The following is a 21,290-nucleotide window of genomic DNA, read 5'->3' as shown; positions in this document are numbered from 1 at the left end:
GTATGTGTGGAGTGACGCATATGGATCGGGTGCGAAATGATGAAGTGCGAAGGAGAACTGGAGTTGTTCGGGAGATGGCTGGTAGAGTTGAGCAGAGGGTGTTGCAATGGTTTGGACATATGGAGAGAATGGATAATGAGCGATTGGTGAAAAAGATAACTAGATCTGATGTGAGAGGTGTAAGGCTGAGAGGAAGACCACGAATAGGATGGATGGACAGTGTGAAGAGAGCGCTGGATGCGAGAGGGATGTCTGTTGAGCAAGGAAGAGTGGCTGTGCGTGACAGAAATAAATGGAGAGAAATTGTGAATGAATAAGTGATGACGCAGCCCTGAGGGGATATTCTCCCGCATTTGGTCTGATCAGCTAGTCAGGTCAGGTGCGGGTAAGGGGATGGGTCTGTTATGATGTGGCAGGGGTAAACCAGTTCTGCTGTCGGGCCCTGCTGCGGATGTCACTGATTGCATTGCCCAGTTGACCCTTGTGCAGTGTGGTGCGGTGAGGATCTGTCCGTTCTCCCCTTTGGGGCTAAGATGCAAATGAATGTGTTTGAATGGATGAGTAAATGGAGAGTGAGTCGTCCTGTCTCGGCTACCTCCCTTTCCTTGGGGGAAGCAGCCTAGGTATATATATATATATATATATATATATATACACACGCTGCACATTAATATTGGTTCACTGCAAACATAAAATGAAGAACAATAACTGTTTTACTTTTCGCTGATACTCGAAAGCTAAGCCGAGAACCTGAAGTACGCAGTCCCGAGAGCCAGGTAGCACAATATATTATGTAACATTTATTGTTCACGCACATGACCTATACATCTTCTGGCCATTAAACACCATTCTCCGTATACTGCATATAGACGACCACCACTCACTATCACCCAGTACCAGCACATACACACAAACAAGACCACTATCACTAACTACACCCATCACCAACAACCAAATCTCTCTCTCTCTCTCTCTCTCTCTCTCCACCATCTTCTTCTGAAGCTTCTCTGTTACAGTGTTCATCTTCCTTTCTGCATCTGCCCTAAGGGTAGGGCTCGAAACCCTTATTTTTTTCCCGGACATATAAAGTAAGTGCTGGTAGTATTTCCCACTGTAAACTTCCACATTCACACACAGTTGGTTCTGCCCATGATTAACCAGACTCTGATTTGCACAAACACTGCCATTACAGCATTCAGTTTCCACATGCGTTGTCCACACCACACACACTCCTTTTTAGTTCGTACTTCGCCAGCACAGGAAAGAGTAATTTCTGGCTATCACTCACTCGCTGATGAGATCCGGTTCTGCAGCAGATCTCAAGTCGACTTGCGTCAACTTGACTCCCCCTTCTTCCCACCCACCTTCCATTTCCCGCCTCTCCCACCCACCTGTGACGACGTGGATGGTAACGTTGGTAGAGGCGAGGTTGGTAACGTTGCAGTAGTAGGTGCCGGAGTCCTCCTTCACCGCGTTACTCACTCGCAGCCAAGACCGCGCCACAGACCCTCGCAGCTCAGTTTTCAGACTGTGCACCAGGAGGAGGAAGAGACATAGACACTAAATTAAACACAGCACTCTCCTATACTGTTAGAGTTTGCCTGATTCTCTTGTGCCCCGCCCCCTTGGCCCCGCCCACTCACCCGTCGGCCCGAGTAGGAGTTCTGAGTCAGTCTTGCCGTGCCAATGTTGGGTAAACATGTCAGGCGCTCTCGCTAATCGAAGCAACAAAACTTTTACTTAACCCCTTAACTGCAGTGATATCTTTTCCATTTAACTAGGAAATGATTTGTAGTAAAGGATGTTGGAAAAAAGTACCAAGGAACGTCATCGGTCTGAAAGGTTTGTGAAGTAACGAAAGTTCTCTCTATGAAAATAAAAAGGTACACATTCTACAAAGAACTTAGTGTTTTGACATTATTCCTTAAATATGGTATCCACACACACACACACAAAACCCTTTTCCCTCTATAAGATTTCACTGACTTCACGTAAATAGAATGAGATTTCTCATTTCGAAGCGAAGTCACTGACATTTAGTTTTCCTACTTCTATATGCAAACCTCTGATATTAAGGAAATAAATAGGGAAAATTACAATATGGTTATGATACTGTGGTAACTTACCAGCCATGACAAACAGGTGACTTAATATGTTTAACAGTAATAGCGGCACAGCTGCGGTATTATTGCTAAGCTCTGAACTTTCTTGGCGGCAAAACTCAGCTGCAGTTGCGGGAGGAGGCGGGTTGGTTCTTTTCAAACTAATTTTGATTCAGTTAGCAAATTTTAGTGCTTCCTTTGTCATAAAGAAATGAATTCAAAGTAAAAGTAAATAATACGATACTATTTCGTGGTAAGGCTCATTATTCTATCAGTAAGAAGAATAATTATCTCAGCCAATCAGCAACGAGTAGAGCTGGAAGAGGGCGGGGCATCAGTAGGGGGCGGGGCACAAGAGAAACTGGCCAACGCGACCGGTATAGTAAGTATTAATATGTTTATGATGAACCAGAAATGTGTACATAAGTATAATGAGTATTGTTTCTCTGTGTATTTTAATTTAATAGATACATTTACAGGCTTTATTTTCAATGTACGTGGTTTTCAAATCTAAGGTCATATAAGATGTAGGAAGGGAATTAAATAGAAGGTGGAAACAGGATTTGGTAGGAAAAAAGGAGAATAAGTAGGGGATACGAAGAGGGTTAGGAAAAAGGTAGGGACAGGGTTAGGCACGGGATAGGGAGAGGGTTTGGTAGAAGGAAAAGCATTAGGCAGGGAACAGGAAGAGTGTAAGGCAGGAGTTAGGATGAGGATTAAGTATGGGGGCAGGGAAAGGGGTAGGTAGAAGACAGAGACTAGGATAGGACGACGGGCAGTGAGATTAGGCCGTGAGAGTGCGTGAGAGAGGCAGAGAGATTGGTCAGTGATAGGGTAAGGATGTAAGTGAAAGGAAGATTGAGGATGAGAGTGACGAGAGTAGTGTGGGAGAGGATGAGTGTTCAAACGAGAGTGAGAATTTAGGTAATTCAAGGCCTGTAATAAATGTGGAAAGGAAAAGGATGTGAGAGGCAGGAAAATGGTGGGTGTGGAACGGCCAAGAAGAGGGTAAAGGTTTGAGAGGCTGGAAGAGTGGTAAGGGCAAACGTAAGGGAGGGCGAGGGTATGGAAAAAGCAAGGAAATTGGTGAGGGTGCGGGTGTGAGTTGATGTGAGTATGGAAGGCAAGGAAAATGATGAGGACGAGAGTGCAGGTGAGGGTGAGGCTGAGAGGGCAGCAAATATTGAAGGAAAAGATGAGGAGGGCAGAGAGTTGCGAGGAAGTAAAAAGATCGATATGTGCGAAAACAAGAGGGAGCAATCAAAGAAAGCGATACCGGTGCGCCCATGAGCTAATCTCAGGGCTGACCATTTAATTTTGCCCTGTGACCTTGACCTTCGACGAATTGCACTAAATAATGAATCCCTCTATCCATGCTTTACCCTTAACCCGCCCGCAAAGTTAGTTCTAAAACAAATCGAAACAGTTAAGGTGAATTAGCCATTTGGCCTTAATTTTTTACCTTTCCCTGTACCTTGACGTTTTATTGATTGCTTCCATTTTTTTTTTTTCTTTATTACTCTCATACCCTGACTCTTTCCAAATTGTTTAGTCAAAATCAGATAAAACTCGTTCAACTTAAGCTTATCTTTTGACTTTTCCTGAGGGTGAGCCTAAACCCTCCCACCAAGAACAGACACAGGGGTCGATATCTGACATTGCCCTGTGATCTTGACCTTTGACTGATTGTTCTCAAGCCTGATTCACTTCCTCCCTGCCTTAACCTCAGCCACTTCAGCACGTTTGGTCTCAAGTGGATAAGAACTGATAGATGTGATTTTGCAAGATCGAACTTTGACCTCCTCCTGTAGCCTTGACCTTTGACCTATTGTTCTAGATAAATAATAAGTTAACCTCTCAACTGGCCCTCAACCGTTCCTCTAAAATTGCTTTAGATCAGATGAAATTTTTCGAGTTTTGTTCACACACACACACACACACACACACACACACACACACACACACACACACACACACACACACACACACACACACACACACACACACACACACACACACACACACACACACACACACACACACACACACACAAAAGCAAATATAAGGAATGGGGGCAGGTAAAAGGAGTGGAGAGGGGAGATGTTTAACGTAGGGAAGGGGGGAGAGAAGCGAGATGTTAAAGGAAAGAGAGAGAGAGAGAGAGAGAGAGAGAGAGAGAGAGAGAGAGAGAGAGAGAGAGAGAGAGAGAGAGAGAGAGAGAGAGAAAGGAGAGGGGAACGTAAAGCTAATATAACCAGAGTGGGGAGGGCAAGGCTTATGGTGGTGATGTAACCAAGTGGTGTATGAGGGAAATGGCTGACTTATATATTGTACTGCTCGCTAAAAACTCTGGACCTAACAGTAGTCTCATAAAGGAAGGAGGTTCCACAAGAAATCTCACTTTTCTCGTCCATAACATTTCCTTTCTTGTATTTAGTTCTATCCTCCTAAGTAACGAAGTTCCTAAGTATTCTCTGAGAAAAAAAAATCGCTCCATGTTTCACTTAACACTTTAAAACAATAAGAAAAAAGCAAGCAATGTGCTAAATGTGCACCCCTGTGACAAAGTGCTGTAAATCACATTGTTTTTACTTAGTTCCTCAAAATACACTTGGGGATAGGCGTGGCGACCATCATCCACTGACTTGATATAATAAGGCATAATTCTTCCTTCCCATTTATCATTCTTTTTCTGTGTCTAACCTCTTTTCTTCCCTTTTCCTCTATCCTTCCTATCACCTTTCATAATTCAACCTTCCATTTTAAGTGGTTCTGCATTGAGTGACAAGCCTAATGGTTTCCTGTAACCCAGGAAACTGCTTACAACGCTGGTTGGTCTGTATATAACCAACCAACGAGGGGATGTGGAGCCTACTATGGTTTGCCCATTAACTAGGGGGAGAGGCGCAAATCCAGCGTCCTTCCGGGAACGAAACTCTTCCCTGCTATGGCGAGGCGCTGTCTACAGAGGGCACAGAGGAAAGCAAACAGCAACAGGCCTGTTGATTCTTTCGTGGTTATTTGATGTAGGAGAGGCTGTAACTAACAGAAAACTGTTGTTGCAGCTAAAGACAAGGAGAGAAAAGCAGAAAGACAAAAGAACATTACTGCAGGGGTGATGATCTGTTTGCGGTTGGTGGGTCTGTTCGGCCAGACAGACCAGAGTTACTCAGCAAGAACCACCTGAAGTTACTTATATAGTAAATTACAGGATCTTATATAATTTTTATGCTGCCTACCTTAAACATAGCCCGAGAAGTCTGTTTCATAGGTCCAGTAGCATACCTACGACACATCAACAGAGGGTTAGGTCTTGCATGCCTAATAAGTCATTCGGCGAGTAAGCACCAGTATTCTCCAACTAATATTTCTTGTATAAGGGATATCTCATCCAGGTCTGGTATTATGGTATTAAAGGGAGTAATTTTATGATGTAATGGTAGGTGGGGGCGCTCACCATCCACTCACTCGATGTAATGCTGCTGTCGGGTGTCAGCCCTTTCCTCTCCTCCATCCTTCTTTCCCTCCATCCTCATCTGTCTTTCTTTCCTTCATTCTTTCCTTGTCCTTCTGCCTACGGGTGACTTTACACTCCCTTTTCCGACTTTCTTTCCTTCATTCTTTCCTCTTCATCTGCCTGTGGGTGACTTCTACACTGAGTGACATGCCAAATGGTTTCCTGTACACCAGGAAACCATTTACTACGCTGGGTGGTAACCATATAACCAAATTTTGGCGCCTGGTGATTTAGTGGGTAATTAATGCGCTCCAATCGGATTGAGCTGATGGAGGTTTATATCCAAGGGATGGTTGGGGTTTATTGCTCATGTAATGCCACTCACGGATGAATGAGGCTGGTCACTCTTATCTTAAATGTCGGTACCAACTGCCTAGCCCCGGGCTCCTACGCTCCTCATGGGGCAATGTAGGATTGGATGATGGATGGATGGATGGAATTTTATGATGCGTCGGTGGAGCCATAAGGAACAACAGTGAACATGGTGACATTTAATTCATATGCACAACGTATTCCCTGCAAACCACACGATCCAACCCGTGACCGCTCAGTTCTCATTCCTTCTCCTCATTGATTTAATCCTCCCTTTTCCTTCCCATCATCCCTTCTACCTCCCCTCACTCTTATCAAGACACCTCAGTCTAGTCCCCTCTCACTTGCAAATTCCAGAGAGCAGGTGGAAATCGTAATCATGGTGCTGGACAGGGACATTCTCTCTCTCTCTCTCTCTCTCTCTCTCTCTCTCTCTCTCTCTCTCTCAGGAAAATTGAATCACGTAGGAAGAGAGATCGCTCAAGAAAGTTAGCGGTGTTGTTGTTTTACTGTGGCGTCCATCACGACACAACAAGAAAATTGAAGTAATGGCCTAACTTCGCGAGGCTTTCAGACCTAAAAACACACGTATTTTTGGACGGCTTGAAGTTCTGGGGATATTAGATACAGGGTTTATTAATTTTTGTGTTGCTCATTTAGTATATTTTCTCCAACTATCTTTAATCATTATCACTGTCTCTTAACGATCAGCTTTGCCTAATTCTGATTTACGATATATGGAGGATTATTAGTTCTAGCAATCAATTTGGTCCCTAGCACATCATTAATATTATCACTACGATTATTTTAACCTTTCAAAACAGTGACATCTTTTATATTTCATTCTTGCGTCCTCCAATCAATTTTGTTCAACTTAGGAAAGACATGTAGCAGTATGGGGGTAAATGAAGGCTATGTCTAATTTTCATAGTTTGGCAAGTCTCTCTCTAGCTGAGTAAAATCGTCCTTATGTAGCAAAAATGAAGTGGAATATTACCTGGCTGGGCTGAAGAGGTTAATCATGCTTCTTAAAGACAATGTTTATCAGTTTAAAGGAGACTAAGAAATGAAAGGGGTTGATAACGTAATAACCCCTTCGACAAAATGAGGGATTTAGATAATTCTTTTCACTTCTAAGGCATTTTTAACCTTTGGGGAGAGAGACCAAATTGGAGATGGAAATTACTGTCTTTCGTATCGCCTTCACTTCCTTAATTTGGTGTAATGAAAATGGACTCGATGTAACAGATATAAGACGATAAAACTGGGAGTGCAATGAAATGTTTGCGAGGTATTATTACCCACCCCAGTCCAACGACGTTTTTCGTATTTCACTCTGGCTACCTGCAGATCAAAACCTGACCGCAATAATCCCAGCGCTACAGAATTTTTTTTCCCTGCCCATACTTCTATGCACCTTTCTCAGGATTTTACTTAACACAAGGAATCTGTTCAGACTTCAGTGTTTATATACCCCTTGGACACGAGAGGTCTTTACTACACTGAATAAGGTTATCTACAGGTGGCAAGAATAAATGCTAGTCAGATCGTCATCGTACGGTATGGGGTGATGAATTAGTTTCAGGAAATTATTGATATTAGGGCAAGAGTAACGATTATCAAGCCCTGTGTATCTTACATATTGGGTAGTAAGGTCTGTTTCCGTTCACCTGCATATCTTTTACGCGTCTCTCTCTCTCTCTCTCTCTCTCAAGTTACCTTATATTGCGATGACGTCATAATCATAATAATCTTTCTACCTTCCTACGATATTATCAACTTAAAAGAAACCCTTGATAATGAAGATGAATTATAGACATTAGCCTCTTTATTCTGAGTCCGTCACCAGTATGTAATAATTCCTACTACCAGGCAAGACGAATACTTACCGAACAGGTTAATGAAGGCAATATCTCACCAACAAAAGTACGAAAAGTCTCCCCTAAGTTCAGTAAAGTTATCTGTTAGTACCAAAAATAGTACATGGTGTCTATGAAAAGGCTTAAATGATGGATATTTTACACGTTTTTGTCTATCTATCTATCCATCTGTCTGTTTGTTTATATATTGCCAGACGCCCCAGTCACGTTTTTGTCGGACCCAATGTTGCATTAGTCACTGAGTCACCCTTTGTAATGAGAGAACTGAGTCAGACTGGAGCCTCCAAGGTGGCTCCAGTAATGATTTCTGTGTCTAACTGAATGCTAGGCGATTTTTCCAAGGAATCTGAGTCATAGTATCGAATAATATGAAGTTGAGGTTTTTAAATATATAAAGAACTTATATGAACACAAGATTTTATTTATTTATTTTTTTATTTATTTATTTTTATTTTTTGGAGTAGTGTTACACCATTTTTGTCCCTTCTCATGCCAGGAGCCCCAAGGATCTGGCAACACTCAGCTAGGCTCTTCCACTTCCTCGAGGACTTCCCCAAATGCTGCCTCGGCATTCCTCTCACATAAACAGTGTTATTGTCTTTGCTGGCCAGGTATGAGATGGAATAAAAGTGTGACACGTTTCATTCAGGATGATAATGCCTCCTTGTGACAGGCAAAAAACACACACACACACACACACACACACACACACACACACATATATATATATATATATATATATATATATATATATATATATATATATATATAGAGAGAGAGAGAGAGAGAGAGAGAGAGAGAGAGAGAGAGAATCGTAATGTCCTTCAGAAAGCCTCTACCCTTCATCCACTCAAACACCTGATTCATTAGTCCACTTTGAGCCTTACCTTTATTCATGTACGAGTATATATTTAGTTTAAATTTTTCAAAAAATAAAAAGCAACGGACCATAGTAGCGTAGGAAGTCGTGGACGGATTTACGCGAGTCATAATAATGCAGAATCCATCTACTTTCTAAAAAAAAAAGAAAAAAAAGCGAAATTGACAAATGAGTAAGGAAAAGACAAATGAGTAAGGAAATATATAAATACAACCCAGGTGACAAGCCCTTCCATTCGCCCACTCAAGACTCCTTCACAACAAATCTATGAAATTATGTTTAGGACAAAACAGATTCAATTCTCTGGAAATATTAGTGTTTATTAAAGCCACGATGCTCGTCTTGTACGTCCAGACTTGCTGACTTTACACAGCTCGTTGCAACCCTAACTCCACCTCATAACATTCTTGTTAAAATATGAGTCTTGTCAATTTAAAAATAATAATAATAATAATAATAATAATAATAATAATAATAATAATAATAATATTTAATGAATGCTAATAACTCGCCTCCCAAGTCCCGTAAATGGTAAGGCTGCAACCCGTTTTAGCCAAAAATTCCTCTGATTATGCTCTGGTCAAAATACGAGCGACTGTGAAGCATGGTGCGGGGAATTACGAGCCTGTGAAATGCTGCCCCTTTGTCCCGGCCAGCACAAAGAAGGCGGCTTTTGTGTGGCAGATCTCTTTGTTGGCCACGACCAAAACTTTCCCTGCAACCCTATACTCTTAAAGCTTATTTATCATGAAGCCAGCGTCGAAGACAGGCTCGTTTTCTAAGTGGCTCTGGATAATTCGTAATACCTCCTCACTACAGAATTATTTTGAATCCTCATCTGTGTTATTTGTGTAAACTATGCCGATATTAAAAAGAAATGTAGAAGAATGTTAAAAGGATATTATACAGAATAAATCGTTGAGGAAGAGATACTGCGAAAAAACCTATGCCATGTAGAGTACGGCCAATGGTCTGACTCATACTGTTCGATCGTGTAGGCCGTGGTAAAAGCTGCAAGAACTCACTTCAGTGGCTGATATTCCGGGTATTTCTAATTCCCAGACGTAATGTACCTGTAGGTGACAGTAAGACGCGGAATACCCAAGAAGCAGACCAACATAAAGGGGTATTCTTTGTCTACTTTTTATCCCGACCACAACAGTCAAACATGCTGCTTCAGAAATCGTTTCCAGTCTCACTGTCAGCAGGTCTTTGCTACTGAAGCTGATATTATACATTCTATGGCACTTTTCCCTTCCTTACCGCTGTAAAGAAAGATGGACACTTGGATGAAAACTTTTGTTTACCTCTTGACGAGTTTACGTAACACAGCAAAACCCCATCCAGCTAGAGTAATAGAAGTTTAAATTAAATACTCAACAAGAACTTCCTTACGTATCCTGTTCCGCCTTCTCCCAACCTTTTTTTTTTTTCTTTTAGCTGAGGGAAAGACTTGTCTTCTAAAAGGTTAAGCTCTTCACAAACTCGCTTGAAAATAATAAGATTAAATAAAAAGCGAGTCGTCGTTGTTGTAAATGTATTAAGGAAGGCTATTTCTAACTCAATACACTGGCTTTCTCCTGCACCGGAATAAAATCGTCTCTCAAAACTAAAGAATTATTGGGGAGATTGCTTGTAACTCCTTCCCTACCATTTTTTTTTCCCCCTAAGGCGAATATAATCATCGCCCCTTTGGTTAAATCAGTTATATAAGACAGAATCGTACTAAAAGAGTTCACTCATCTCCGACACCATTTCCGCTTATAAATAATGGCTACAGCAATGACACTTTGTTCACTCTCACTCTGTCTTATAAAACATCCTCCACTACGTAGGCTAAACCAGGGAATAATACTGTAACCTTACAATGCACCTAATGTGGTTCCAATTACATGAAATGCCATGCAAATATAATCCCTATATTAGTCGTCTTCTATTACACTACTGTATTATTGAAGGAAATTTTCTGTAAATGTAGAAATAACCGGAATGTAACATTACACTAGTACTACACAACACTGTTACAGCACACCACTCTGGAACACTACACCTGCATTAACACATTTATCGCCAGTATCCTGCCTGTTATAATTTACTCACTACACTGCGCCTTTCGCACCACACCAGCATCACGACACGCCCGTGCATCACATTACACCTGCATATTTTTTAACCTTTAAAAGACTAAGCCTATAATGAGCTATAACCTGCATTACATCACTCCTCTTTAATCACATAGCGTTCTTTTCTACGTGTACTTCCATCACAAAATACTTTCCTACATTGATGCTAGACAACTATACATCCTTTACATCACTGCTCCCCTTTCTCTTCATCATCATCATCATCACATTACACTACCACTCTCCACCACAACACAACAGCCATGCAATAGAACAAGACCACACTCCATTATACCACACGTTTCTTCAACTCTGATATACCCTACTACATCAACTTATACCACAAAAATATACTACGTCCATCACAACACACAACAACTACCACACCTTTGGCAAACCACAGAGTCATTAGCTTTTCATCTGACAATATTTCTAACAACTGAACAAAATATCAGAGTGTCAGCTTAATTTTAATGCCTTAGTTCGTAATGGTTACGAATGGGTAACTTAAGATGACATATGGCTCTTTGACCAATAGGATTTCTCACAGCATAAAAAAGATTCGTCTGGTGTTAACTCAGTATATAAAGATGTGTTCATATATTGATGCAGTAAAGCCGCCCTTCCATGGCACCACACAATTTCTGCACATCACAGTCGCACCATACAAAAAGATACACGACCATCACACATTCACAGCATTTCTCTATAGCACCATACTCCACACCACACTGTCACACACAGCACCATTCTACCATCAAACTTTCACTATCGACCAAAATATATTCCCATCACACCGACACACCACATTCCTTGCCACACCACCACCACACCACATCAACATGTCACATCCCTTGCCACACCACCACCACTCCACGTCTCTTACCACATAACCGTCACACCTCACCACTGCACACCGTCACACAACATCCCTACCACATCACACCACATTCCTGTCTACGCACAAGAGCACCAGACCTTCCCTGCTTTAACGGTGGAGAATACAACAGACGCGAGTGAAATGCTTATACCTCAAACAGATTGTGGCCTGGCGTGGAGATGGAGGTTAAGTGAAGGAGAGGGAGCGGAGAGAGGGGATGGGTGGAGAAAAGGAGAAGGATGAGAAGAGGAGTTTGAGGGAAAGATGAAGGGAGAAGGATAGTAAGAATGATGGGCATAGAGGAGGCTTAGAAGAAAGAGAGAAAAGGAGGGAAAAGTGTGAAAGGTGAAGGGAAGGGAAGGGAAGGGGAAGGACCCACATCAAGGCATGGTAAGTGAGTGAGGGAGGGACGAACTAGACGAAAAGAGAGAAGAAGTGAAGAGATGAAAAGAATGTTTTTTTTTTTTTATGCAAGGAAGAAGGAACCAAAGGCCAGGAGCCCGTAAACCGTTCCTTCCCCCCCAAAAAAAAAGAAAAGAAAAGAAAAGAGACAAATTCAAGATCCGATCATTTCGAGATGCCTGGACACACTGCGTTTGAAAGTCTGGAGATCACAGTAAGTAGGAAATACAGACAGAGGGAGACAGTTCCAGAGCTGACCTGTTGCATAAATGAAGGACTGTGAGTAACGGTCAACTCTTGCATCAGAGAGTTGGACAGAAAAGGGATGAGAGTTTGTTGCCACTGAAGACGGGTACTACGCGCCAGTCGTAGAGGTGCAGGGATGCAAGCAGACAGTTCAGAGGGGCAGTGACCATTGAAGCAGCGATAGAAAAGAGATAAAGATGCAACAGTCCGGCGAAGAGACAGAGGTTGAAGGGCCACAGTAAGAGGAGAGTTAATGAGACGAAAAGCCTTTGACTCCACCCTATTGAGAAGAGCTGTATGTGGGGAGCCTCCCCACACATGATAGTTGTACTCCACACAGGGTCGATTAAACCCGTGTATAAGGTCAACAACTGTGCAGAGGTAAAGAAGGTATGGAGTCGGCTTAGCACACCTGATCTCTGGAAAGCAGATTTTACAAGTGATGTAATCTGATCTTTCCAAGACAAGTCCCGAATGAATGAAACCCCAAGCATGTTCAAGGATGATGCAGGATTGAGCTGGATATTATTAAATATTAGTGGGTACTCCTGTGGAAAATTCTGTCAGGTTGATAGGTGCAAGAACTGAGTCTTTGATGTATTAAAAACAAGATTATTTTTACCCCAGTCAGAGATACGAGCCAAGTCAGACATTAGGTGTGCCAAAGCCTCATCCCGTGTTTGTTGAAGTAACTGCTGAGATGGACGTTGCGGGAACCGAATGGATAGGGTTAGATGTACAGTTTAGAAGGTCACTGATGAATAAATGGAAGAGAGTTGGTGATAAAACAGAGCCCTGGGGAACACTACTGTTCATAGATCTAGGAGAAGAACGTTGGCCGTCTACAACAGCAGTTATAGAACGACCAGAAAGGAAGCTATTGATGAAGGCACAGAAAGAAGGATAGAAATCGTAAGAAGGAGAAATTAAAGATTTATGCCAGACTCGATCGAAAGCATCGCGATGTCAAGTGCAATGGCAAAGCTTTCGCCAAAGTCCCGAAAGGAGGATGACCAGGAGTCTCAAAGGTAGGTGAGAAGATAGCCAGTGGAGCGTCCCTGAAGGAACCCATACTGACGATCAGAAAGAAGGTTGTAATAGGAAAGATGCTTTAAAATTTCTATGTTAAGAACAGACTCGAAAACTCTTCAGGCACAGAATGTTAGAGCAATTGGACGATAGTTAGATGGTTGGGAATGGTCACCCTTCTTTGGGACTGGCTGAAAGAGAGCAAACTTCCAAGAAATCGAAAGGTACAAGTTGATAGACAAAGGCGAAAGAGTGAGAGGGAGGAGGTGAAAAGTGGGAGAAGGAAGGGCAGGGGGGGGGAGACAAAGAGGGTGAGAGAAGAAGGAACAAAAGGAGGACAGCAAAGGAGAAAGAGAAGGAAAAACAGGGCGAAAGAGATGTAAGGAGAAGGAGATAGAGAGTGAAGGACAAGAACAGAAGAGGAACTGGACACAAACAAGGAAGAAGAGGGAAAAAAAGAGTAAGGAGAAGGATAGGAATATGGCTGAGGACAGGGAGGGGGCGAAGAAAAGATGGGAGTGAGATACCAAGGGACAGATAGTGGAATACGGCAGGAGTAGGAGGTAAGGAGGGCAGACGGAGGGAAATGGATGGAACAGTAGCCAAGGAAAGAGGGAAGAGAAGATGGAAGGAGATGTTGGTGGAAAGAAAGGGAGATGGACTTGTTCACAGCAGATGGGTATATATATATATATATATATATATATATATATATATATATATAATTCAAAGAGAGAGAGAGAGAGAGAGAGAGAGAGAGAGAGAGAGAGAGAGAGAGAGAGAGAGAGAGAGAGAGAGAGAGAGAGAGAGAGAGAGAGAGAGAGAGAGAGAGAGTTGGCATGGATGGGAAGCAGGAGAGGGAGAGGAAAAGAGAACAAGTGGAGGAGTGAAAAGGAGGGATTGGCTTACGAGTTGGCTTATGGGAGAGAATGAGGGGGAGGGAGAGGGGGAGGAAACAGCAAAGAGGAGGGATAGGGGGAGAGGGATATTGGCGACATAATGAAAATGGAGAATGTGAGAGGTTGAGGGACAGGAATGCAGAGACGAACTGAATTACCAAAAGGATACAGGGATGGGAGAGAGAGAGTTACGAGAATTCGGGGTGTCATAGACAAAGATGGTAGCATAGAAAAGAAGATAAAGAGATAGGCAGGACGATGCACTGAGAAAACAGATGTGCGAAAATTATGAAGGCAAAAAAATGAGGGGTGGTGAAAAAGAAAGGGTAGGGTTAAGAGGGATGGTGGGTGATGAGAGAGAGAGAGAGAGAGAGAGAGAGAGTGAGAGAGAGAGAGAGAGAGAGAGAGAGAGAGAGAGAGAGAGAGAGAGAGAGAGAGAGAGAGAGAGAGAGAATAGCAAACACCAGCAATAATAGAAGCCTTAAAGGAGAGAGAGAGAGAGAGAACGCACTGCACTAAAGCAAAAATACCCACAGCTAGAGAAAGACGGCCGGGTGTCAGCAAGAGTGTGTGTTCTCGTGGCCTTGGAAGACTCAGCTACACCTCCTCCTTAACCCCTTCAGCCCCAGGACGTATTTTCGTTATATTCGGGCTCCTACCTGGCGATTTTATAGAGCGTTGATGAGACCTTGCGTAAAGTAGTTCAGTGGAGATAATTTCTCATGCCTTCACTGTCAGAGATTCCCCTCAAAGATATATTATATCGTTCAGAGTCTGCAGTAACAAAATGGCGTCACTGCATTGAGGGAGAGAAGCGATTTATCATCATCATCATCGTCTTCGTCGTTCTCGTAGGCGTCGTCATCATCATCGTATCCCTTGTTCATTCAGTAAGTCATTAAGTATTTCCTCGCCAGTATTTTCACGTGGTTACTGGGATCAATGGCTCTTCTCCTAGCTATATTGTCTCGTATTCATAATAGATCCCAGCCATCTTTTACGATAAACTAGTCGCCAGAACAGTGAAGTATTGTCACAGGTCGTAATATTTTCGTATTCTCTCTGATTCAGTGCAAACTCGAACTTGGTTGTGAAGTGTACGGCGGTGTGTAAGTGAATGCAAACACTGCCTATATACTCGTACAAACAATCTTATCCAGAGCTTTGTCTTGGAAGAGTTTATAAACAAGGTCGTGGATTGTTTCACCATTGAGTTCTCCGGTATGATGGCGTCCTGTTTTATTCTTGCTTCCTCCAGATGATTTTCTTTAGCTTACGACAGCACCGAAGTAGTGAAGGGGTTAATCAGGCAATACCCAGTGCCTCCAGATACAGGCTCCTAAGCTATCATCTGGAGGTAACAAGCGAAATATAAGCTTGCATCATCATATTTAGGGTAATGATGTTTCTGAAGCAAAGTAAACCGATTGTTGTTGCTTAGTAACCCCGGTCTGTTTGATCGAACAAACCTGTTAACCGCAGGGGACACCTACAGGGCCGTCCCGTGCAGTGAATCGATGTTCCCTTATGGCGGATAACGCCCTGCCACAGCGAGGCGTGGGTAAGTGTGTGTGGAGGCTTGGTTCCTGGATGGATGGAGCATCTGCGTCTCCACCAAGTTAACAGGTGCACCATGGTAGGCTCCACACCATACCGTGATTTTGTTATATGGTTACGGCCCAGCGTTATAAATGGTTCTTGGGACACAGGCAACCATTATTCTTGTCACTCAATGTAGAATCATCTGAATTGGAAAGAAGGTAATAAAAGTGACAGGAAAAATGGGAGAAATGGAAAAAAAAATAAAGGCGAAGGAAGTAGGCAGCTGTACATCAAGGAAATGGGTTATAGTCGCCACCATCGACCACTGTTGTAAAGCAGGCCTGTGTTGCAAAGGTAGCATTAGATTCATACGCCAGTTACTGATTTTTGCTGTGTGAACGCTGTGTTGCTGATCATACAATACTTGGACATAATCTTTCTATTGTCTTCCTTATAAACACTTTTCAGTATGGTGGCATTGCTTAATTTCTTATATCCGTTCTATTTAGACTTGGTATAATTGTCCCCGTCTTAACCTTCCGGTGAAAAGCCGTATTCTTTCGCCACCACCACAGCTGCCACCACCACCACCACCACACCACAGCTACCACCACCACCACCACCACAGCTACCACCATCACCATCACTCCACAGCTACCACCACCACCACCACACCACAGCTACCACCACTACCACAGCTAACACCACCACCACCACCACCGCCACACCACAGCTACCATCACCACCACCATTACAGTCACCACCACCATCATCACACCACAGCTACCACCACCACCATCACACCACAGCTACTACCACAACCATCACTACCACAACTACCACCACGAAAATCATCATCATTACAGCTATCACTATCACCAGCATTCTCACAGCTGCCATCAACACCATCACCACTACCACCACCACTGCCACCACCATCATCATCATCATCACAGCTACGACCACCACCAACACCACCACCATCATCACTATCACCAGGATTCTCAGAGCTACCAACAACACCACCACCACCACCATCATCACAACTGCCACTATCATCATAACAGCTACCACCATCATCATCACAACTACCACAACCACCACCAGCCACCACCACCACCACAGCCACCACCACCACCACCACAGCCATCACCACTTCTACAGCTACCACCATTTTCTACCGAATAAAATTATGGTGTCAGTAAAGCAATAGAAATTGGAGTGTAGACGTACAACTCTCTCTCTCTCTCTCTCTCTGCAAAGACGAATGAAACTCCACATGAACTCCCCGTCCCCTCCTCCACGTGCGCGTATCGTAACACTGATGGAGACAATTACTAGGGGCCAATACACCGCTTCAGAAAATATTACTCGACATGAAATTGAACCTGGCTACACACACACACACACACACACACACACACACACACACACACACACACACACACACACACACACACACACACACACACACACACACACACACACACAGGATTACAGTATAGTAGATGCATCGTCTCCTCCTGTTCCCACTATCCCCTCATTCCATAAATCAGCATCAGCCACGACACCACCACTTCCACTCGATCATTTTATACAATTGTCTCCTTCCATGCAGTGACCATACTTTCAATACAGTTTTGCTTCCGCTAGACCGATAACGATCCTGGGAAGAGCCTGTTGTTTTGAATGGGTCAGTGAAGGCAGCTCCTAACATTTTTCATTGCTATAGCTCTCTCTGAAGTCTAATATAACTTTTTGTGTGGTATCTGAAAAAAAAAAAAAAAGGCATGTTACCATTGTGAAGAGGGATAAACGCTCCCCTTAATGCCTAGCCAATAACTCTGCCTCATCAGAATATTCCTTCATTTCTTCATTCTCCCCCCTTACTGCTTTTTCCATTTTTTTTTCTTTTTAATATTTAATATATTCCACAACAGTGTCCTCTCGCTGGTCACTAATTATACAAATTTATCCACTTCACTTCTGTTTTTTCCCCCTTTAAGAAATTATTTTAATCAGTTTAGTGAAGACTGTAATAAGGAAGGGTTTGATAAACCTTATTAATTTCCTTACAATGAAGGGGAATCCAATAATGAAAAAAAAAAAAATCTGCCTAGAGAATGGTAGGAATTAACTAATCAATTAATCATCGTAGTGAAGGGTCTATCAGGCTAGAAGGGTCACCTTCATTCTTCGAACCCTTCGATCATAAGCCGTACAGGAAAACAGGCCGAAGCAATACTATACAGGTCTAAACATCATGGAAAGTTTAAACGAATGGTACAAAGTAGCGCTAAGAATATTATCAACATCCCTTGCCTTCACAGAGATGCAGTGCAGTCACATACTTCTGGGCAAATTTCCAGTGATGATTAATGAACATACAATAACATACGATCTCAAAGTATGCGTAATTATATGGCGTAATATTGACATAAAAAATAAATATAGGGATATCTGGGGCTACTGGTCCTAGGAACAACTGTTGGCTATTAACTTTAAAGTGAAATGGTGGAGAAATCAACGACGGGCGCCGAGATGAAAAGGCATTTGGAAGAAAGAAATAAAGGAACGGAGAATGTACAGTACCTCCCCACAATTTGGTTGAAGACCTAATAGTGAAGTTACTAATAAAATATGCTAAGCCGTCGAGGAAAGTTTAAAGAAATGGTAAAAAATAGCACTGAAATTTGTTAGTACAAAATGAATCTAGAAAATATATATATTGGAAAAGTAGATGAGGGCACTAAGTGTATAAGTATCATAACATTCATATGCATTTTAAGGGAATAATAACAGCACCGAAAATGAAGCTACTGGACGTAGTGTAGGCAAGGGACTAAAATTAACGAACAATTTATAAGGACACTAGAAAGTATTACGAAAGATATAACTCGTGGGATTTTAAAACGTAAGAATGTAGATAGAAATAATAATGATAATGATAAACATACAAGAGAGAAACGAGGCCATATTGGTTCAACTCCACTAAGTCTGAAGCCAGTGGGTCCAGAAATGATGGGAGAGTAATCAATCAAAGAGTTGCTGGAGAAGATGCAGGGGCAGGACGGGGAGATTAAAAAAAAAACAAAATGAAGAGGAGGAGGAGATGGAAGAAGAGAATTAAGGTTAGGATTTGGAGGAGGAGGCGAAGGAGGAGAAGATGGTGAGAGGAAGGGGGAGGGGAAGTGGTGGAGTGGAAGAAGCCACAAATGTATATATAAAAATACAAAGTTCATGTATACGATAAGCAATAAATAACTCTTAATATACAGATATTATGATGGAGAATCAATTGCTGAAAAGGAGAGAGAATTTCCTGTAAAAATATGACTGAGTTGACGAGGGAGAGTCACTTTATAACAACCACACCTCACTTCACATCTTCCACAGCACTTCATAGGTCTTATGGCACTAAATTTCCCACACTCCCCGCTTGCTGCCGTAATGTTGGCAGTGTTGTCTTTATCACTGTCTTATTCATTACATTAATCCAGCATTTGGCCTCTTCTTTCTGCCTGCTTTCATCCCTTCAGAACTGTTTTCACGAGGGTTGTTTACCTCCCAATACAGTATTTTTCACCAATTTTTTTACTTTCGTCAACGGTTGGAAGTGCATTTTTTAACTCAAATTTGTTTCCCTGTCCCCCTCCTCCCAAAAAAGAAAAAATATGAAAGAAAAGAAAGGTCAGATCAATTTCCTTTGAGCCTGGAGTAAACTGTGTGCCAACCACCACGGTAACCCAAGAGGTAACTAGAGATTTTTCGATATTTTAAACGCTATCTGGGGTTCCACTGCTCTCACTCTTCACTTGTGTCCCTCCAACAAGGTCCAAGCTTCACTTCCATACGTTAGAGTTGGTGTCATAGTACTGTCATGCAGCAACTTTTTCACTTCCATGCTCACTTCCTTGTTTCTTATCACTGCTTCCAATGAACCAACAACCTTTCTTCCTTGTTTTACCTTTTCAAGCACTTCACCCTCTAAACTTCCATCCTTACTCATCACATTACCCAAGTACTTAAATGCACACACATTTTCCACATCCTCCTCATCCAACCTCACTGTACATTCGGTGACTTCATTTCTTTCGAAGACCATAACTTTGCTCTTCCTTACATTCACCTTTAGGTTCCGTTTCTTACACACTCTCCTAACTCATTCACCAAGCCTTGCAGCTCCCCTTCGTCTTCACTTAACAACACAGTATCATCTGCAAACAACAGTACAGGGAGTTTCCGCACAGTGTCCTCTCTCCTTAGGGCCGCTCCAACATCCACTTTCCTACTTGTGTCTCTTTTATAACCCCATCCATATACAGATTGAACAACCATGGAGACATGACACATCCCTGTTCAGTCCAACCTTCAAATAGAAAAATTCACTCAGTTCACTATTCACACTCACTGCAATCTTAAAACCCTCCTACATACTCTTCACGGCACTCAATTTCCCACTTCATATATTCTTAATACTTTCCACAATCCATGTCTATCCACCCTGTCATAGGCTTCCTCCAAATCCATGAAGGTCGCATAGAACTTCCTTCCCTTCTCTAGAAACTTTTCTACTAAAAACCTAAGAATGTGTATCTGATCTACACAATCTCTTCCCTTCCTATAATCTCCTTCTTCTTCTCCAACTAATTCCTCTGTTATTTCCCTAACTCTGTCAATAAGTATCCTAACATATTCTTATGCTATTACACTAAGAAGGCAAATGCCCCTGTGATTACCACACACTTCTTTTTCCCCGTTTCCTTTGTACAAGGGAATAATTATACCTGATGATGGTTAATTCATCATATAAGAGACAATCATTATGTAGGGATCAGTGTAACAAATGATATTCCTTATTTATACTTTATCTTTGCATTCACAACATTCGAACACTTCACAACCCAATGACAGCAATAATACATTAAAAAGAAAAAGAAAACAATACAATGCCGAAATAAACTTCTATTCATTGAGACTTAATGAGCGTATATACTGACAGACCCTTTCATTACGAGGACGACCTATCTAAGTTTTGCTAGTTCCAGACGATTTTATTCGGGTGCAGAGACTTTTTATGCAAGATAGCTGAATATAATCTTCGTTAACTCCCTCACTGGGGGGAGGGAGTCTTTCCTACATGGAATAAAATAGGCTGGTCATGGTGATATTTATAATGAAACAGATGTTCTCCGGTTGATAGGCTTAAGTTAACCCCAGCGGCATACATTTTATTTGTGTTGCTGTTCACATCTTTATTCAGTTCAGTAAAGCCCTCAAGCAGAGAAGAAGTTATACAGCCAACAGTCAATCTCTGTATATTGAAGTCTCTTATAAAGGACAATATTTCGCAACAGCGAGCTAAAGCGAATATGACATCATCCTATTTCATTGGTTAGGAACTTAATGCATACTCACCCACCTTATGGACATAATTTGTACACAGTTTCTTGCATTCTCTCAGCCGCAACGTGCGCG

The 21,290-nt window shown here is 42.2% G+C and overlaps 1 protein-coding gene across 1 annotated transcript in view; it reads right to left on the bottom strand.

Annotated features, from left to right (window-relative positions):
* Positions 1–1,284: 1,284 nt before the first annotated feature.
* Positions 1,285–21,290, bottom strand: part of LOC145405348 (lachesin-like) — a 64,209-nt gene continuing 44,203 nt past the window's right edge. Inside the window, exon 6 of the mRNA XM_080276758.1 lies at positions 1,285–1,528. Within this exon, the coding sequence (XP_080132884.1) occupies positions 1,285–1,528 (244 nt within the window). The remainder of the gene's footprint in view (positions 1,529–21,290) is intronic.

The sequence above is a fragment of the Coenobita brevimanus genome, chromosome 66, assembly GCF_032717465.1.
Source record: "Coenobita brevimanus isolate Jiangsu-jjx chromosome 66, ASM3271746v2, whole genome shotgun sequence".
NCBI lineage: Eukaryota > Metazoa > Arthropoda > Malacostraca > Decapoda > Coenobitidae > Coenobita > Coenobita brevimanus.
This window is presented reverse-complemented; position numbering and strand designations above follow the sequence as displayed.